This window comes from Nymphalis io, chromosome 29 (genome assembly GCF_905147045.1).
Source record: "Nymphalis io chromosome 29, ilAglIoxx1.1, whole genome shotgun sequence".
Taxonomy (NCBI): domain Eukaryota; kingdom Metazoa; phylum Arthropoda; class Insecta; order Lepidoptera; family Nymphalidae; genus Nymphalis; species Nymphalis io.
This window is the reverse complement of record NC_065916.1, coordinates 1,441,676-1,463,930: the sequence shown is the minus strand read 5'-3', so window position 1 is coordinate 1,463,930 and position 22,255 is coordinate 1,441,676. Positions and strand designations below refer to the sequence as shown.

General features: G+C 34.9%; 1 protein-coding gene across 1 annotated transcript in view; it reads left to right on the top strand.

Moving 5' to 3' along the window:
• The window catches only part of LOC126779481 (kinesin-like protein KIF3A), a 28,350-nt gene extending 6,095 nt beyond the window's left edge, over positions 1-22,255 (top strand). The window contains exons 3-14 of the mRNA XM_050503489.1: positions 13,358-13,563; positions 14,588-14,718; positions 14,859-15,058; positions 15,282-15,479; positions 15,982-16,112; positions 16,964-17,016; positions 17,193-17,320; positions 17,688-17,764; positions 18,442-18,622; positions 19,497-19,733; positions 20,656-20,775; positions 21,199-22,255. Of these exons, the coding sequence (XP_050359446.1) occupies positions 13,358-13,563; positions 14,588-14,718; positions 14,859-15,058; positions 15,282-15,479; positions 15,982-16,112; positions 16,964-17,016; positions 17,193-17,320; positions 17,688-17,764; positions 18,442-18,622; positions 19,497-19,733; positions 20,656-20,775; positions 21,199-21,300 (1,764 nt within the window). The 3' untranslated portion in view covers positions 21,301-22,255. The remainder of the gene's footprint in view (positions 1-13,357; positions 13,564-14,587; positions 14,719-14,858; positions 15,059-15,281; positions 15,480-15,981; positions 16,113-16,963; positions 17,017-17,192; positions 17,321-17,687; positions 17,765-18,441; positions 18,623-19,496; positions 19,734-20,655; positions 20,776-21,198) is intronic.

Below are 22,255 nucleotides of genomic sequence, written 5' to 3'. Positions count from 1 at the left end.
AAAAAAGATTCTGGAAATATTTACCCATAAAGTTAAAAAAAAAGGTAATTCTTTAAATAAGTATTTAGGAGTTCTGAATTTTGACGCGAGTGAAGCCGCTGGTATAGCATTCGTTTTTTATATACTTAAAAACCAGGTAATTAGTTATGTAATAATGTTAATGCTGCAACATACATTGCTTGGTCGAGAAAGCGCAATTTATCGCTACGTATATTTGAACGATCAATGGAAAGCAACATAAGGAAATATTTTTAAATACATCAAAAACAGGTTATTGAATTAAAAATATTATATAATTGTTATATAGTTACGTTATGACAAAATAAATACTCACGATCTTATTTATTAACGTTGCTTAGCTTGCTAATCTTCTTTCGAATGTCAAATCAATAATGAGAGAACGAGAGAAATCAGTGCTTAACTAAACAGCAATGTTTGCCTGTTGTTACACTGGCTCACTCACCCTTCAAACCGGAACACAACAATACTAAGTATCGACGTTACGCGGTACTACTCAGACGGGCTTTTACAAAGCAAAGCTTGTTTTATTAACAGCTTCCTTAAACTCAATGTAAATAAATAATAACAAAGAAATAAAATAATTTATTATCAATATCCATATAAATAAGCATAGACAAAACTGTACTGCATCTTATGCTCCTCTGTGTCTATCGAAAAATATTTAAAAAAAAAATAGGTCCGAAACGTGAAAATTCACGTTTATTTGAAATTTTCAACAATAATTATGGTCGAAATTCGACTAATTAGCGAACACAAGTATCTTTAATAGGAAAGTAATACTGTATGTCTGTTACGCTTTAAAGGCTAAACAACCGAACCGATTTCGATGAAATTTGTTATGGTAAGCTTGAACCCCAAGGAAGGGTTATAGGCTACTTTTTATACCTAACATCTGCTAACCCCACCCCCACCCCACTTGCATGCAAACATTCGTAGTCAATGAATGGACTATATTACACAATTTTTTTTTTCAATTTTAACCAATTCCAACGAACGTGTATTAAATATTAATTTAAATAAATTTTGCAGCGCTTCAGCGCTTAATTTTTATTTTTAAATCGATGGTAGATACAAGCTCGAGTGTAGAGTGCTTTAATTGAGTACTATCCCATAAATGTAGGATGCAAATGCTTTCAACATTCCACTGAAATTCACCGATAGGGTTTGTCGTTACGAAATTAAATCAAATTTAGATTAAATTGACGATAAAATGGGACAGCTGTAGCTATCCGTCTCTTGCACGCATTCGGATGTAGATATAAATAATTTAACCAAGAGAACTATTCTCAAAGTTATTTATTTGAAACATCATGATGGTTTTTTTATGGTTAGACAATAATGCGTAAAGTTACAGATTGTATTCGAGTTTACCAAGACAAATGCATGTTATTCTTGAAGAGTCGCGCACTTTATGTTAAGGACGAGCATATGGGCCACGTGATGGTAATTGGTCTTACAATGCCAATGGTGACCACTTACCATCAGGTGGCCCATATGCTCGTCCGCCTCTCTATTCTATAAAAAAAGTCGTTTTTTTTAATAATAACAACAAAATGTAAAAAAAGAAGCACCAGTAAACAATTTATTTCACGAGTGAGATACGATGTGACTAAAATTTGAGCAAAATACCGAGTTAAAATTCAACGTCGCATTCAGTTGCGAAGCTTAGCGGATAACTTCCGGTAGAGTCGCGTTAATTGGTGCAGACATATATGCAATATAATAAAAACAGATAGAAAGATATATAAAGTTCAAATATAAATTATAATTTGAAATTAATTTGATTACATTTCACGAATATCTATACAATTATAAGCATTTCTTTTTACAGTTTCTTGTTATTAAAAACGTATCGAAATTTTTATTTCACAAGTGAGATACGCGTTGCGTTAATTGGTACATATGTCGCCGAAGTATAGAAAATGTTAGATGAACTTTGTTTTTCTCCTTGTTATCACTTCATTTTATAAAACAAAGCAAAAAACATCTATCTGTGTGACCGCGTTAAACGTAAAAGTGCTTAACAGATTTGTATACGGTTTTCAGCAATGGACAGAAAATTAAATGAGGAAGGTTTTGGTGTATTCATAAGTACAGTAACAACCTGTTAATGTCCCACTGCTGGGCTAAGACCTCTCCCTTTTTGAGGAGAATGTTTAGAGCTTATTCCACCACGCTGCTCCAATGCGGTTTGGTAGAATACACGTGTGACATAATTTCAATGAAATGAGACACATGCAGCATTCCTCACGATGTTTTCCTTCACCGTCAAGCACGAGATTAATTATAATCACAAATTAAGCACATAAAAATTCAGTGGTGCTTACCCGGGTTTTAACCCACGGTCATCGGTTAAGATTCACGCGTTCTAACCACTATTCCGTCTCGGCTTTTGTGTGAATTGGCTGAAATATGACGATGATTGTTGATATCGGAAAAATATATGCCGATTGGGAGCTTTACTGGCGCGTACTAGCTGTACTAGCTTATATGTATATAAACGTATTATGTCTCGTTCTACCAAAGCGAAGCCGGGAAGGATAGCTCGTATATAATAATAAAGTACTCAAAAATATATAAAATTTGGTATTTGTATTATATCTATATATGGAGTCTATTTCATATATTGCCCCTCGGTCCCCCCTCGCATTATTGGGGTGGGGGTGCACCGCACCGACTTGCCACAATATCTATCATAGCTACGTCACTGATTCGAATTCGGTCGCAGTTCAGAATATTCCACCTGGCTACTTTTAGTCTTGTATGAAAATTGTTTACAAATAGAACTTTCCTCTGCGTTCCAATTTAAAGGCGTGACGTCATAACGTTGCATCAAGGCCGCATAAGACATCAGTTATAAATGACTTTTTTTTTATTTAAATGAACAATAAACAAAACACAAACAGCCGAGATTAAAAATAAAATTGGAGGAGTTGTATTTCAAGTTTTTCTATGTTTGATTTCTAACGCTAAATATTTTTTTTTGAATAAAATCAATGGTTATGGTAAAATGGTTGGAGGTATATCTCAAGAGTAGGTAGTACTATGCCTGTAATAACACTGGCTTACTCATCGTTCCGTGCCGGAAATCTTTTATAAAACATTTGCACGATTTTGTAAAATATTAATGAGTTTTTTTTAATATTCTTTAATATAATTTACATTTACAAATACTTAATAACTTAATTTAACTTATGAAAAATCTTTTATTTAAATTTCAATAACGTATTCTATTGCAACGTTTTTATATGTAACGTTTGTTTGAAATGTTAATGATGCAAGAAAATGTTAATCCTATGACGTGTTCTGATATGCACATAAATCATCTGATGATAAATCATTTAATTTCGTATTTAACTATTATATTGTAATATGCATTTGTATAAATGCAACCCCAAACCCCCATATGCAATATTAAAAATATGAAAAAAAAAGCGTGAAATGAATCGATTTTTCATTCATCATCAATTCGTGGACTTGCTACATTCTTGTCATTTCTATTACACTTTCATGGTTAAACCACTGAACCGATTTTGATGAAATTTTGCCTTTTTTATACCTATAAATTTAAATACAGCCTAGTTTCTTGTTGATTCTTAACCGTAGAATCTACATAGCGAACCGGTAGTAAATCAATCAACTGATTTATCTGCATAATAATAGAAAATTAAATAACGTTATGACATTTGAATTGTATAATACTGGCGGTAGGGTTTTGTGCAAGCTCGCCTGGGTAGGTATACCACCCACTCATCAGATATTCTACCGCAAAACAGCAATACTTGATATTCTTGTGTTCCGGTTTGAACGGTGAATGAGCCAGTGTAATTACAGGCACAAGGGACATAAAATCTTAGTTCCCAAAGTTGGTGGCGCATTGGCTATCTAAGCGATGGTTGACATTTCTTACAATGCCAATGTCTAAGGGCGTTTGGTGACCACTTACCATCAGGTGGCCCAGCTGCTCGTCCGCCTTCCTATTCTATATAAAAAAAAATTATACGTTATAAAAAAATTAGATCAATATTTCACAATGCAGAGTTCGCTGTGAAAATTACGCAAATTTCAGTCGCATCTGTATGAGCTTTCATTGGAGCTCGCGAGACAAGATGGCCGTCCAGACTATATTGATTTTATTACACGAATTCAGCGCGACGATTTCGGCTGTTTCATATACCATTGGTTATTAAAAAAATGTTTAATATAAAATACATTAATTATTTTTAGTTTAACATTTTAGATATATTAATTACTTTCGTACTTAAGTTTTTATTTCGTGACGTGATTTTGTTTCGTTTAACTTTAATTTTAACTATCAATACTTTATACTATATATATATTTTAACGGGCCAGTTGGCGTGTTTGGTAGATACTTGCCTTTCACGCCGAAGGTTGTGGGTTCGATTCCCACCCAGGACAGACATTTGTTTGAATGAAAATGTCTGTTTGTCCTGAGTCTGGGTGTAATTATCTATATATGTATGTATTTACAAAAGAAGAGTAGAATATGTATTATATCAGTTACCTAAATTCCATAGAACGAGCTCTGTACTAGCTTCATTTGGGATCAGATGGCCGTGTGTGAATAATGTCCCAGGATATTATTATTAATATACTTAAAAAGGCAAAATGTAGTTGAGTTAATACCTGGCTAGTTATAAAAGAATGAAGTTAGTTGTCAATGACGTGATGTTTTTAATATACAACAATCGTCTTTGTTGAAATTCATCATTTATTTGTAATCAAATCTAAAATTAAATACAATTATGAAAGATTATTTATGACATAATACAGTACTTTTTTTAATTAATTTTTTTTAAGCTAAGGTACGGTGCTTAATGCCAATATTTCAAATATTTTTTTTCGTATTATGTATGGAAAAGTTTAAATTACTATAAACTTTGGGATATCAATTTTTACATTATGTCTATAATTACACTGGCTCACCGAATGGATGGCTCGAATATACATAACATAACGAACTATTGTTATTTGATGGTATTACTGGTAAGTAGGTAGAACCTACACTAAACTCGTAATTCCATTACGGATTAGTCCAATTGTACCATTTATTAAAAACAAAAATACCAATACAAAGAAAATTTTGATATTCCATTATTTTTTTATTTTATTTTGCGTTTTATTATGTACAAAAGTAAACCATTATAATATAAATATGTATACTTTATTATAAACTACAAGAAATGCTTAGGATCTATTTATTGTTATCTTGGTCTCTTGTTATATTAAAAACGAATGGTGAATACATTTTTTCTAAATGGGCGTGGTTGACTAAAATTTAGCGGACTTTTAAAATGTGTAGGTTATCAATTTGATTGTGTATTCTGTCATATTATTATCAAGTCATATCTTTGATTCTGATTCGATTTTGTACGATTCTTTTTTATTCAATAAATCGGTAGATATTGCTACCAAATATTTTCAAATAATTCAGAAATATACAATCATTTAATTTGTGTATATGACCATATTTTTGTCTATGTCGAATTGATTCTAATTAATAAACGTGAAGTTTTAAGTAAGCTTAGATATAGTTCCCATATAATATAAAAACTTTACTTAAAACTTACTTAGAAAAATTCCGCTTGTCTAATTCTACAACGAAATTGTAAAGCGCAGCTATGTACATACATAATAATATTATATATTCAAATCTTTTTCGAGACGCTTTGTCGCTTCTTTCGGTATAAGTGTTATGTATATTGGTTTACAGTACAGTAACAGTCTGTTAATGTCCCACTGCTGGGCTAATGCCTCGTCTCCCTTTTGAGAAGGTTTGGAGCGTATTTCACCACGCTGCTCCAATGTGGATTGGTAGAATACACATGTGGCATAATTTCAAGTTTCCTCACGATGTTTTCCCCTACCGAACTTGAATTCAAGCACGAGATTAAAGACAAATTAAGCACAGTCAATTCAGTGGTGCTTGCCCGGGTTTGAACCCACGATCATCGGTTAAGATTCACGCGTTTTTACCACTGGGCCATCTCGGGTATATTGGTTTCGTAGTAAGAAAATGTGTGCTGATTTATTAGTAGACGTTTTCAATTCTTATTTCAAAGTCGTTGTTACACAAAGCGAGACAAGACAATCTTTGTAAATAACTGACTATGTATTTCGTTTAGAAAAAGAGTAAATACTGAGTTTATTTCTAGTCTTCTTGGCAAACTACCAACGTTTATTTTTTTTATAAAATATGCGGCCGGACAAATGAGCTATGTTGGTAAGTGGTCACCATTGACATTGGCACTGTAAGAAATATTAACCGTTTCTTACATCGCCATTGCCAAATAAATGTTATTACAATCACTGACATGTCCCCTGTGTGTAGTTACATTGGCTCACACGTCAAACCGTAACACGACGATACTAAGCATTGCTATTGCGCGGTAGGATCTGATGACTGGGTGGTACCACCAAGTACAGCTTAACATTCAATTCTATAAGAATATATATGTATGTATTCAAATATATACATTAATTAAGCAACGATAAAACAAAAACTTTTTCCATAAAAAAAAGATATGATTTTGTTAAATATAACATTTTAATTATAGTTATTGTATATCTATTTATAAATAGACAATGGCAAAATAGTTTATTATCTTTTCCTCATCTGTCAATTTTTTTTTTTAATTTGGTATCTATTGATGAGCTTAAGTATCAACAAGATTCTTTATATGAATATCTTCCCTCTGACATCCAACGTCCTGTGAACATCAAATTTCTTCTATTATTAATTAAATTTATTGTAAGATTTCAATTTATGTTTTCATATTAATAATATGTTGTATTCAATAAATTAATTCATTTAATAATCAATTATAGATATCTAGTTTAGTACTACATCGTTTCTACTCATCATCATTAAACACTTCCAAAATTTGAAATCGATTGATCTCATATGTGTTACCTCTTTTATAAGTGACATTGGCAGAATATTGTGCGATCAAGTATACATAGACACGCGACAGCAAAAAAAGGAAAAAAAAAAAACTCAAATATTAAATATTGCATGAAATCATATCTCGATTAAGCGAGATTAGTAAAACGAATTTACTGTTATTATTCGAGTGAATTAAATATTATATAATTATGATAAATAATCTATTCTACAGGGAGTTTTTTTTGTACTAAATATATATATACTAATATAAGTGCGTATAATTGTCACTTATTATATAAATCTAGACATTTTAACTGTTGTAACATTGTGAGAAAGCATTCAGTTTATTACAAAAAAAAAATCCTATCATTTATAACGTCTTAGGTTAGTATGTTAATATATAACTGAAATTTCTTACCTATATTAAAAATGATAATATTTTTCGTAAGTTAGTGATATATAATTTTATTATAAGCTAGAGTTCGTTATAATAAAATTATCCGGTGAAATATATATAAGAAATATGTGTTACATTTCATACTCGACTCCATCGTGAAATGCTGAAAATCGAGCGACGCTGGTCCGCCATTTTGATGTCTGTCCTTCAGTTGGTTTCATGTCAGTTAAAATCTTATACCACTTTCTTACATTTCACAATGAAATTTTAAGTCGAATCTTATCGTTATAACCGTCAAGAAATGATAGTAAATAACAATTAAAAATAATAATAAAAAATAGTAAAATTAAAATCTAGCTTCCGATGGTAGTTTAAAATTATCTAATTTAAGATTTCAAATGTATTTTTATTTTACTTTAGGCATATTTAGATTTTTCGAATAATTAACTAATTGTCCAAGTGTCAAATATTAAAAAAAAAAAAACAATAAATATTTGACAGACCTAAAACGTTCGTGATGATTAATTAATATTTGATATTCTGTAAAAACGTCTAATTTAATTAGACAATGGTTAGGGATTACTCTGCCAAGCTTATAAAAAAACTAACGAAGGAAAATAGCATTTATTATGAATTTTCAAACTTTAACATAAATATTTTTTAACATATTATTTATAATAAAAGTTAAATAATCGAATAGTCACACAACTGTCAAAGAATTAAAAAAATATATATTTGGCAAACCTAAAACGTCCGTTTTAAATCTACACGCGATAAAGAATATTTTATATTCTATAAAAAATCATCTAATTTAATTCAGACAAAGGAGAGGGATTACTCTGCCACTTATAAAAAAAAAACTAACTACTATTTGCCTTCAACCTCAATATTAGTAAAATCGTTTTTTTTATTATTATTCTTTATATTAAAAGTTAAACCCAAAAAAAAGCTATAAAAAACAATCTAATATAAATAATGATTATAATAATAAAATAATCAACATCTGACATTAATTATTCAGGTCGAAACAACGAGAACAGACGTTATATACCCAAGCTAATGTTTGCCGCATAATGTATCTCGCCCGAGGCTGCCCCCTCCCCTTTTCCCTCCCCAGGAGCTCCGAGCTGAAATCAATAGATGCATCGCGCATTCAGACCGCGCGGGTCGCGGCCCTGTTCCATTGACCCAGTTGACACGGGATTGGTCGGAAAGGTCTTACTATCATAGTTATATATCTTTTATGTAGTCGGCGTTCTATATTTGAACTGTTTTATGTATTTATTACAAAAACCGTTAAAACATGACCTGTATGATGTTTTTTTTTTAATTTGTTGACGGGCAAATGGTAAAGACCTTATGGTAAGGTCACCATCGCCCTTAGATATTGTTGTAAGAAATATTAACCATTCCTTATATAGTCAATGCGCCAGCAATCTCGGGAACTAAATTGTTGTGTCCTTTGTTCCTAGTTACACTGGCTCACTCACCCTTCAAAGTAGAACACAACAATACTAAGCATTGCTATTTAGCGATAGAATATATGATGAGTAGGTACCAACTTTGGGTTGGTCGGGCTTGCATAAAGCCCTGCCACAAAGTAAATAGACGAAGTCGCTGGTGACTGGTGGGCCTTTTATATTTAGTAATCGTACCATCAAACTAGAAATATACACAAGCGAAATACCGCTCATCACGAGATCTAAATTATCCGCCCGATTGACTTGAAATTTGTCACGGTTACTTCTTACCACGTAGACGTTCACTAAGAACGGATTTTACGGAAATCCTATACAAAAAATATATTTTGTAACCTCCCCGTGCGAAGCCGGAACAATTAGCTAGTTATAATCTTAATAATAATATCCTGGGACATTATTCACACACGGCTATCTGATGCCAAACTAAGCAGAGCTCGTACTATGGAAACCAGACAACTGATATACTACATATACTATTTTTCTTTTGTAAATACATACTTTTAAACAATAATTAGACTCAGGACATACAGACGTGTTCATGCACACAAATGTCTGTCCTGGGTGGGAATCGAACCCAAAACCTTTGGCGTGAAAGCCAAGTATCTACCAACCATGCCAACCGGCCCGTCAAAGTTATAAGTATATGTCAAATAAGTATCATAAGACATGTAACTAAAAACGAAATAGGATTACAGTTATGTCACTAGCTACCGGCCTCGGCTGCGCACGGTTAGAATACGGGTCGGCATAAAACGTTATCGAAGGACAAATGAAGAAAGAAATGCAGTTTCTAATTACGTCATCGGCTTACCACAGAAAGGTTTAAACACATAAAAGACAAACACACATTCATCAATATAGGAGAACCCGACAGTTATCTTGTATGTATTAAGTAGTAAGCAAAAGCCTTTAAATATCCCACCGCTGGGCTACGGCCTCCTCTCCCTTTTTGAGGAGAAGGTTTGGAGCTTATTCCACCACGCTGCTCCAATGCGGGTTGGTGGAATACACATGTGCCAGAATTTCAATGAAATTAGACATATGCAGGTTTCCTCACGAAGTTTTCTTCACCGAAAAGCAAGAGATGAATTATAAACAGAAATTAAGCACATGAAAATTCAGAGGTGCTTGCCGGGTTTGAACCCACGTTCATCGGTTAAGATTCACGCGATCTTACCCACTGGGCCATCTCGACTTTTTGAATGTATTATTTATTGAAATTAATTTTTCATTAAAACGCTTCGTCGTATTTTATCGATTTGTATTATTGTTTCTTTCGTTGGTTCTCGTGTCAGAGTTCTCTTTTCCGAACCAATGGTAGTTTCTAATTCGACAATCAATATCTTAGTGTAAGGCTTCTATGCTGAATAAAGTATTTTGATTTCATTTGTGCATTAATCGTAACACACATATATATATTTATCATCGTGGACTTTTCTACAATACTTATTAAGCGCTAAAACTTCTATAAAAAGCAACGTTGCAAAAACCATTTCATTTTACCGATATTATAAATAGCCTTTGTCCATTCAAATGGTTCATTGAGCGTGTCGAAGACATAATTGAAATGGAATTGGTATATTCAGATATTACATCCTATTTACAAATTGATACATATATATATACAGTAATAGTAATAGCCTTTTAATGTCCCACTGCTGGGCTAAGGCCTCCTCTCCATTTTGAGAAAAAGGTTTAGAGCTTATTCCACCACGCTGCTCCAATGCGGGTTGGTAGAATACACATGTGGCATAATTTCAATGAAATTAGACACATGCAGGTTTCCTCAAGATATTTTCCTTCACCGTCAATCACGAGATGAATTATAAACACAAATTAAGCACATGAAAAATCAGTGGTGTTTGTGCGGGTTTGAACCCACGATCTTCGGTTAAGATTTACGCGTTCTAACCACTGGGCCATCTCGGCTTTGTACATACATAATCCCTTTATAATATATAAGGCTAGTTTCCTTATTATGTACTATATATACTAATATGATAAATGCTAAAGTAATGTCTGTTACGTTTTCAAGGAAAAAGTAATGGACCGATTTTGATGAAATTTTGTATGAAGCAAGCTTGAAGGCTAACATATAGGAACTTCTTATAACTATCCCTACCACGAGCGGAGCTGCAGGCTATAACTAGTTTATAATATAGACAGCTGTAGTCTTTTTATGTACCCCTTGAAAACGTGTATGCAAATTTATGATGATAGGCTAATATGTGAGAACGTAACAAAAATACAAACTTTCGCATTTTAATTTTTTTTTTTTTTATAGAATAGGAAGGTGGACGAGCATATGGGCCACCTGATGGTAAGTGGTCACCAAACGCCCTTAGACATTGGCATTGTAAGAAATGTCAACCATCGCTTATAGCCAATGCGCCACCAACCTTGGGAACTAAGATTTTATGTCCCTTGTGCCTGTAATTACACTGGCTCACTCACCCTTCAAACCGGAACACAACAATATCAAGTATTGCTGTTTTGCGGTAGAATATCTGATGAGTGGGTGGTACCTACCCAGACGAGGTTGCACAAAGCCCTACCACCAGTAAAATTACTAGCTACCCCGCCCCGACTTCGCTCGGCTCAAATAAGGACCTGAATATAATGTGTATATCGTGATAGTATAACTATTGGTTTACGTGGCGCGAATAAAGTTCCCGTTTGTCATGGATTCCCACTCAATAATCATCGTAATATTTTACCCAATTTACACAAAACATTATTGAATTATACACCAATACCTTCCTGATGAATCACGTCCATTGTTAAAAACCGTATCAAAATCCGTTCGGTAACTTTTGACTTTGACCCTCACCTACTGTTTGGGGTTACCCGGTAGTATTGGTACTGTGAGACTTTAAAATAAACCACCGAGTATGTACTGCTGGTCAGATGGTGTGATTGGTTTCTCACATTATAAATTAACAAAACTTATTAAGTACTTACAAAAGAACATTGTTATAGCGCGATGTAAAATACATCTAACGCCATCTATTGTTGAAAATATAAAATAAATAATATTTGGCATAATGTCATTTGATCTTGAACACTTACTGCGTATTATCTGTTTTTTGGAAATAAATTCAATTTAATCGTTTTTAGCTTTTTGTTTCACAAAAAACACACAAATCCAATCGATATAAAACTATTAAATATTATTATTTTATAATAGTTATAGTTTTAAGATGGCTATAAAATATATTGTACGTTTATATAATGTGTGTTATGTAGAATATCTAATTGGGTCAAGATAGAAAGAGATGTTGAGGGCGTTTCTCGCGAACCCTAACGAAACTTAGATATATGGGTACACATAAATGTATATAAATATATATAAAAACATAGGTATATAAATGTTCGAGGAGAACGTCCATAACAGTATGCTATGCTGTCTCCGGGATGTATATACTAATATATGAACAGACGCTTTTTTGACGCCTGTAATAAAATTTATAGCGTAGCGCGATTTTTTTTTATAGAATAGGAAGGCGGACGAGCGGGCCACCTGATGGTAAGTGGACACCAACGCCCATAGACATTGGCATTGTTATGTCCCTTGTGCCTGTAATTACACTGGCTCACTCACCCTTCAAATCGGAACACAACAATACCAAGTATTGCTGTTTTGCGGTAGAATATCTGATGAGTGTATGGTACCTACCCAGACGAGCTTGCACAAAGCTCTACCACCAGCGTTTCGGAAAAGGTATCTAAGTAACTAAATTAATTCTAAGTAATTTTCTGTACTTTTTTTTTGCTGTTTAATAATTATTAATAATTAAATTATAATTTATTTATTTATATGTAAAAGCACGTTTACAACATATATACAAAGCATTTACAAAAGAACTTATAAAATAATAATATAAATCTAATATGCATGTCAATTACAAGTGGCACTTACAGATTTATGAATTAAAAGTAAAAAAATCATAAATAAAATAATGATAATAATAATATCCTGGGACATTTTTCACATACGGCCATCTGATCCCAAATTAAGCTTGTATAAAGCTTGTGCTATGGAAACCAGACAACTGATATACTACATATACTACTTTTTCTTTTGTAAATACATACTTATATAGATAATTACACCCAGACTCAGGACAAACAGACATGTTCATGCACACAAATGTCTGTCCTGGGTGGGAATCGAACCCAAAACCTTCGGCGTGAAAGGCAAGTATCTACCAACCACGCCAACCGGCTCGTCCCACTGCTGGGCTTAGGGATCCTCGTTTTCAAAATAGCGTGTTGCTAGATACACATTATTCACCGCCGAGCATGAGAAATACAAACAAAAAATAGTTTGGAGTCTACTACCACTTACCATCAGGTGGAGTAGGGTTATTTGCCTTCCCGGCAAATATAAAAATAAAAAAAGGCTATGTCATCATATTGTATGTTTTCCTAAAATAAATAAATATATGTTACCCCTTAAATACCGACAAAGTGCCATCGAGCTTGGGAACTAAGATGGTATGTCCCTTGTTTCTGTAATTACACATATATTTCATGTTTTTTTCTTTCCAGATGGACATATATGTTCAGACAGCGAACCCAATTGTGGAGCAGGTCCTCAAGGGATATAATGGAACTATATTCGCGTATGGCCAAACAGGAACAGGAAAGACGTACACTATGGCCGGAAGTAACTCCGCGCCGGAACTGCGGGGCATCATACCGAATTCATTCGCGCATATATTCAGCCACATCGCGAAAGCGAAGGATGACGAAAAGTGAGTTTTCCACTAGACAAAACTATAAAAGCAGTAATAATAAAATTGACGCATCTATCAGTGATTTCGAAATACTTTTTAAGTAATATGGCTATTTGCGTGTTACTGAAACAAAAACAATATTTTTTTGTCTGTTTGTCTTTTTTTTGTTTTTTTTTTAACGCTGGAGAAACGCGTTACTCGTTTCCCCCACGGGAACAGTGGGGGAGGATATAGGGCTCGCCGGTGTCCAAGGTGCCGAGTGCGTCCCGAACATCGGAATATCCAATAAAACCAGCGGTACCCTTTCCGTCATAACGAGGAGCGCCACGGGATCGCTTTCTCATGCTACCGTGACTCTGACAGCTGAAATAAAATAAAAATTACAAATGAAAAAAACTGAATTAATTTTTATTATAGATTAGCGTTGCTAGCTTATAATTTAAATAGTTATTATAGTAAAATAGTTGATTTTAAAGTTTTTTCGTCTAAACTGAATAATGAAATGAATCCACGCTGGTGAAGCCGCAGGTTTTTGCAAGTATAAAATGAACAAAGTTACTTGCCATATACAAAAAAATACATCTTAATATTAAAGCAAAAGAATGAAATAAAAAGTTATAAATTTAATTGCAAGATTAATTAATTATCTGCAACGGTAGCTTTTTATATATTTATATAAATATATATATATATATATATATATATATATCTGTTTGTCTGTTTGTCCTGAGTCTGGGTGAAATATATATATATATGTATATTTATTTAATATATATGTATAATTTTTGCAGATAATTAATTAATCTTGCAATTAAATTTATAACTTTTTATATATATATATAAATAAAAAGTTATATATATATATAATATAAATATAATAATTATATATATATATATAATATAAATCATATAATATCTATTTCATATCTTGCCCCTGCAGGACTCACTTTAGGGGGCCCTGGCACTCGCCGTGCCTCCCTATAATAGCTACGCCACTGTTATATAGTTTTAATACAAGTATATGTTAATGTTTTTCCATCAGGTTCCTGGTCTGCGTGACGTATCTTGAGATATACAACGAAGAAGTCCGTGATCTGCTCGGGAACAACCCCCACCAGAGCCTGGAGGTGAAGGAGAGACCAGACATCGGTGTATTCGTCAAAGATCTTACAGGTATTAAGCTATTCATTAAAATACATCCCGTTTATGCTCACTGTTACGATCTCCTTTTTGAATGTGGCTACCACCCATTTATCAGATATTACCGTCTGCTACCTACCACAGGTCAATAAAGCTTGCTTCTTGGTTTCCAGGGTACGTCGTCCACAATGCAGATGAGCTAGAGAAGATAATGGCGGTCGGTAACAAGAACAGACACATCGGAGCCACAGCCATGAACATCGAAAGTTCCAGGTCACACGCGATCTTCTCCATAACGGTGGAGAACAGCAAGCGAGGGTCTGATGGGAAGATGCACGTCAAGATGGGGAAATTGCACCTCGTCGACTTGGCTGTAAGGTTCATTTTGCTTTGATATAATTTATCTAAATAAACAAATCTAAGATTTACATATTCCACGCTGTAGTACTGCTGATATGCGGTAGAATATCTGATGAGTGGGTGGTATCTACCCAGTCGAGCTTGCACAAAGCCCTATCACCAGTAAACGACTGTGGCGGTGACTTGTCATTTTGCTCATTTGACAGACTACCTACCTATGCCTAATATAATTCCAGGGTTCAGAACGGCAAAGCAAAACCCAAGCAACGGGCACAAGGCTGAAAGAAGCGACCAAGATCAACCAATCGTTATCAGTGCTGGGTAACGTTATATCAGCATTGGTTGATGGGAAGTCCACCCACATACCCTACAGGAATTCGAAGCTGACCAGATTGCTGCAGGATTCCTTGGGGGGCAACTCGAAGACTGTCATGGTTTGTATTCGTTAATTTTTGGATTAGTAATATTTAATTATGAGCGGAGGTATTTTGTTTAAATGACGAAATATATATGATAAACTTTATACAATATTTATTTTACACAAAAAAATATAATGAAATTAAAATATTTGAGGCGGTATTGACATTTTTGCTTGCTGCTTCGGAAAGAAAGCCACTATACAAACGAAACATTCACATCAGCTACATAAGAAGTTATATTAATAAAAATACATTCTGGGACATTATTCACACACGGCCATCTGATTCCAAACTAAGCGAAGCTCGTACTATGGAAACCAGACAACTGATATACTACATATACTACTTTTCTTTTGTCAATACATACTTATATTGATAATTGCAACCAGACTCGGGACAAACAGACATGTTTGCACACAAATGTCTGCCCTGGGTAGGAATCTCACAACTTTCGGCGTGAAAAGCAACTACCAACCACGCCCGTAATGTAATTTAAATAATTATTTATGGTACACAGATAGCAACGGTTGGTCCGGCCGATTCGAATTATGTGGAAACAATCAGCACGCTTCGTTACGCGAACCGGGCGAAGAACATCGAGAACAAGACGCATATCAACAGCGAACCGGGAGACGCCTTGTTGACCAGGTATTGCGCAGATAATACTATTCCCTATATTTGTCCAAACGGGAGAATTGTATCTTCTGATGATAAGTTTGTTTTGTGGTGTGCTCGTCTGGGTAAGCACCACCCACTCTTCAAATATTCTACCGCAATACAGCAGTACTTGGTATTGTTGTGTTCCGGTTTGAAGGGTGAGTGAGCCAGTGTGATTCAGGCACAAGGGACATAACATCTTAGTTCCCAAGGTTGGTGGCGCTTTGGTGATGTAAGCGATGGTTAACATATTACAATGCCAATGTCTATGGGCGTTGGTGACCACTTACCATCGGGTGGCCTATATGCTCGTCCGCCTTCCTATTCTATAAAAAAAAGCTACACTATCATCAAACAGCAATACTGAACTGAAAAAATTATAAAGAGAGTTACTTTGAAATCACAGATAGACATTTCAATTTTATTGATTTCTATAGATATATATTAACCTAAAATATTGAACAACAAAAATTCTTACGTGAACTTTAATTAAGCCGAGATGGCCCAGTGGTTAGAACGCGTGAATCTTAACCGATGATCGTGGGTTCAAACTCGAACAAGCACCACTGAGTTTTCATGAGCTTAGTTTGTGATTATAATTTATCTCGTGCCTAACGGTGAAGTAAAACATCGTGAGGAAACCTGCATGTGTCGGATTTCATTGAAATTCTGCCACATGTGTATTCTACCAACCCTCATTGGAGCAGCGTGGTGGAATAAGCACCAAAACCTTCTCCTCAAAAGGGAGAGGAGGCCTTAGCCCAGCGGTGGGACATTCATAGGCTGGCAGACCTTATTATATATTACCAAGTTTTTTTTTAATAATTATTTTTATTTTTCAGATTCCAACAAGAAATCGATCAGCTGAAAAAGCAACTTGAAGAGAATACGAACGGTATGTTCGACTTTAAAATTATTTAGTAGACTTTATCATCAGAAATATAAATATTATATACAGTGACGTCATCATTACTCTTGTCTATGGCGACCATCAACAAATTTGACCTATTTAATCCTTTTTAATAATTTGTTTTACCAGTGGTTATTTTTTATATTGTTTGTGTGAAACAGAGATAGAAGAGGAAGAAATAGAAATATCAGAAGAGGAATTGTCAGAAGACACGCTCACCGACCCTGAGCTGGATGTACTGGATCCGGAAGAGAAAAAGATAAGACGGAAAATGCGTAGAGAAGAGAAAGTATGTTGATTATAAATTTTGATGAAATTTTGTATGAAGAAAGCTAGTTTCATATAAAACAAACAAAAAAGACAAAATTAATCATATCTCATAATATACGTTTGAAGCAATTTTGAAATTATATTTTACAATTGTAACTACTACCGGTCCGGAATGTAGATTCTACCGAGAAAATCCGGCAAGAAACTCATTAGTAACTTTTCCTACTACTTACTAATTAAAGAAATATGTTAATTAATTGGAATTTACTTATTATTTATCCGTTCGGTAAAATCTTTGAGTTCATTGCGAACACAGACAATATAAAAAAAGCGCAAAATAATTATATATTTTTTTCAAATATATTTTTTATTCTTAAATATTGCAGGAGAAAATCAGCCGCGAGAAAGCTCACCTCGCTCGCAAAGTCCTGGAAGAGAAGAAGGCTGAACTGCAGAGGACCAAGTGAGGCAAAACAACGAACAAAACTTAGATTTTCATATTCCACGCGATTCGCTAACAGCTCTGCTGTATTACGCACTACGAACAGTTCTCGATATATATAATACAATACTATTAAACTTATAGCTGTTAGGCTGTACAAAATATGTTTAAAATGCACTTTTTTTATAGAATAGGAAGGCGGACGAGCATATGGGCCACCTGATGGTAAATAGTCACCAACGCCCATAGACATTGGCGTTGTAAGAAATGTTAACCATCGCTTACATCACCAATGCGCCACCAACCTTGGGAACTAAGATGTTATGTCCCTTGTGCCTGTAATTACACTGGCTCACTCACCCTTCAAACCGGAACCCAACAATACCAAGTACTGCTGTTTTTCGGTAGAATATCTGATGAGTGGGTGGTACCTACCCAGACGAGCTTGCACAAAGCTCTACCACTTGAGTAGAAGTGTCGTCATATTCTATATAAGCGACCTTAGGGTTTATACCTCTGGCAAGAACTTGAAACATACATGTCATTTTTATGGAGGTGTTTGCACAATCCACTTTGTTGTAACTCGCCGCTAGATGGCGCTACAGCACGTCAACTTGTATATTGTTTCATTTTCTTAATTTATGTACTAATAAAATAATTAATGATATATATAACATAGAACAAAATAACAATTCCAGGAAGCAACAAGAAGAGTTGAAAGAGAAGTTGCAGCGGCTGGAGTCTAAAGTGTTGGTGGGGGGTGAGAACCTTCTGGACAAAGCGGACGCTCAGCGTCGTCTGCTGGAACAAGTGGCCAGTGAGCTGGAGCTGAGGAAACTTAACGAACTGCGGCTACAGGAAGACTTGCAGAAGAAAGAGGTGAGGCTGAAATTTAATTTGGTAATTAATACTTGTAAATGATTTATAGTTCGCGTAGAGTGCTGGTGTATAGGAGTAGATATAAACAAACCATAGATATTTACACATTCCACGCGATTCGCTACAGCTCTGCTGTATTGTACACCACGAACAGTTCTCGATTAATATATCTCTATATATAACACGACACTATTACACTTAACTACTTATATACACTTTAATTTTAATTCAAACGTCATTTTTTTCGCTAATCTATAATGAATAACATGTCTATGGTATTCAAGATGTCGACCAATGGTATCGCGTCAATTCAAGGTCAAACTTGTTTATTTGTCTATACTCCTCTTGTGGTTGGAATAAAAAAATGGTTTTGTAACAAAAAAACGTATTAGAGTAGACTTTACTGGTGGTAGGGCTTTGTGCAAGCTCGTCTGGGTAGGTACCACCCACTCATCAGATATTCTACCGCAAAACAGCAGTACTCGGTATTGTTGTGTTCCGGTTTGAAGGGTGAGTGAGCCAGTGTAATTACAGGTACAAAGGACATAAAATCTTACTTTCCAAGGTTGGTGGCGCATTGGTGATGTAAGCGATGGTTAACATTTCTTACAATGCCAATCAGGTGGCCCATATACTCGTCCGCCTTCCAATTCTATAAAAAAAAGACTTTGCGGAGCTCACACGCGAAATTTATTCAATTTAAGTATTATTATATAAATCACAGGATAGTTTCTCTAGTCTCATTTATTATATAACTATTTTCATCGTAAGTTTAATAGGAGGATATTGACAAAAAATATTTTGGGAGTAACAGTGAGGGAATAGAAAATTTGAAAATGAACATCATTTGATTTGTAAACTTAATCACTTTCAGGCAGAACGTTTAGATCTTGAAGAACGCTACTCCAGTTTGCAAGAGGAAAACGCAGCGAAGACGCGAAAGTTGAAGCGAGCCGTGCAATTGCTGAATTCAGCCAAGGCTGAGCTCGCAGACCAGCAGCGAGAGCAGCAGAGGGAGATGGAGGGGATCCTGGATGGAGTCAGGGCTCTTAGGAGAGAGTTGCAGCTCGCTGATTTGGTGCTAGACGCGTACATACCCAAAGAGTATCAAGTGAGTTAATCAAATCGTATTATATGATAAATATTTTTGATTTTAAACTTATTGATTGAAGTAAAATTTGAAGGTTGAATTTGAGGTTTCAAATAAAGATTTTACTTGTATTCTACAAATTAGTAGGATAGCCAATTGAATGGGAAGAGGTAATCATCGTGCATAGTTTAAATATTAATAATTAATTTTTCTTTGGAGTTGAACATTTTTTTTTATTTTTTTTATTTTTTTTTAGAATAGGAAGGCGGACGAGCATATGGGCCACCTGATGGTAAGTGGTCACCAACGCTCTTAGACATTAGCATTGTAAAAAATGTCAACCATCGCTTACATATCCAATGCGCCACCAACCTTGGGAACTAAGATTTTATGTCCCTTGTTCCTGTTATTACACTGGCTCACTCACCCTTCAAACCGGAACACAACAATATCAAGTATTGTTGTGTTCTTTTTGCACAACACGGTCAAATTATAAACATTATATCATGATTATATAACTCTCATTTCTCGGTTATGTTTTTTTTAATAATATAGGTAGGCGGACTAGCTATTGGATAATCTTATGGTAATGGCCCATAAAAATTGGCATCGTAAGAAATATTAAGCATTTCTTACATCGCTAATCCGCCACCAACCTTGGGAAATAAGTTTTTTTATATAGAATAGGAAGGCGGACGAGCATATGGGCCACCTGAGTAAGTCACCAGCGCCCATAGACATTGGCATTGTAAGAAATGTTAACCATCGCTTACATCACCAATGCGACACCAACTTTGGGAACTAAGATGTTATGTCCCTTGTTCCTGAAATTTCTCTGGCTCGCCCACCTGGATGATACCTACCAAGACTGCACGTAGCCCTACCGTATTATAGCTTACATACTAAACCGTATTAGCTATAACATATATTTTAATATTTGCAGGCGTTAATCGAGCAATATGTCCACTGGAATGAGCAACTCGGCGAGTGGCAAGTGAAGTGTGTTGCGTACACCGGAAACAACATGGCGCCCAGACTGCCGCCGCACAAACCGCACACACATGTATGTTGTTGTTTATATTGATTAATGATGTTCATAGTGAAAATCCACCGTATGAGGAAATTAGAGCTAAGAACACGATAAAGGGTACGATATAGCCCAAGGGGTTAGGTTCAAACTTACAACTTACAGAGCACTAACTAGTCTAAGGCTGTAGAAGCCGAGGTCCTGCATTCAAACCCCGGGTCTGGTCACTAGATAGTTATTGGATTTTCTAGTAGTAGCAACCCGGAGTCTGGAAGTTGGCTGTTTTTCACTCCCGTGCCTATATAAAGCCTTCGGTCCTGCGCTGTATTCTCCCCAGTCAGCTCGGATTGACGTCCCACTACGAGAGTGAAGGAATAGAGAGTGTGCCATATTCATGTATAATGTATTATAACTGTTTTATTGTCAGTAAGTAAGTATGTTAATGAGTCGTGACCGCAGACGGAGGCGCCCGACCTGTCGGAGCGCTACCTGACGTACGGCGCGCGGCCCGCCAGCCGCCTCGCGCCGCCCCGCGCGCACACCGCCCGCCCCGCGCGCTAGCCGAGCGGTAGCCGAACGGTAGCCGAGCGCTAGCCGAGCGGTAGCCGAGCGCCGACCTCTACCGCCTGATAACTACTTCGCCGTCATTCGAAAACCAATGAACACCACAGATAATATACATCTCGATGATTCAAGGTTGTTTATGCACTTTTACATTAGAATCGACGACACGAGTCATTTAGAGTCCTCTTGGCGTTTCGTTCGTTCAATGCACTTTAAAATTGATTCGTTCACTCTTATCACTTAGTTTGTATTATATTAGTATTTACTCGTTCTGTTTTTAGGGATGAAATGTGTTTTAGCGGGGTCGTTGGTTTGAAGTGTTTGAAAAAAATAACGATTATAATTTATTGCTATCTTTTTTTTTAGTGAAAATTTTAATTAATTTATTAACTAATTATTTATTTGATAATAATTAATTGATCTCTCTACGCTTGAAATTTTAATGTATTAATAATCTCAGTATTAACTTTTTTTTAAATCTAATATAATAAAGTTTTGGCGGGAAGTTATTTTTCCTGTTTAGCCTTTTATTATCTGAATTTAATATGTGTGTTGTTTTACAAATTTAGTAGAAAGTACTTTGCAGATTGTATTCAATTAAAAAACTAATTTGTGTGTTAGAAACCGCACCTTTTTATTATTAAACAGAGCTAATAAATATTACCAACACGCTTTTTATGGTTATCGGCGTTTATTTAAAAGTTAAAATGAATAAATGTTGACGACTAAAAAGTTGCCAATTTTCCTTTCGTGGACTATATTGAACGCTATAGCTCTTTGTGAGAACTCGCCTTAATGTCACAGATAAAAAATATAGCAAAGTCCTTTATAAAAACTATGCTAGTCACATTCCAGTGATAACTTTTAAGATAATAATGATATTATATTTATCGTATTGTAACCAACATGAAGTGTTATTTTGTAAAAAAAAACATTTTTTAATAAATATATT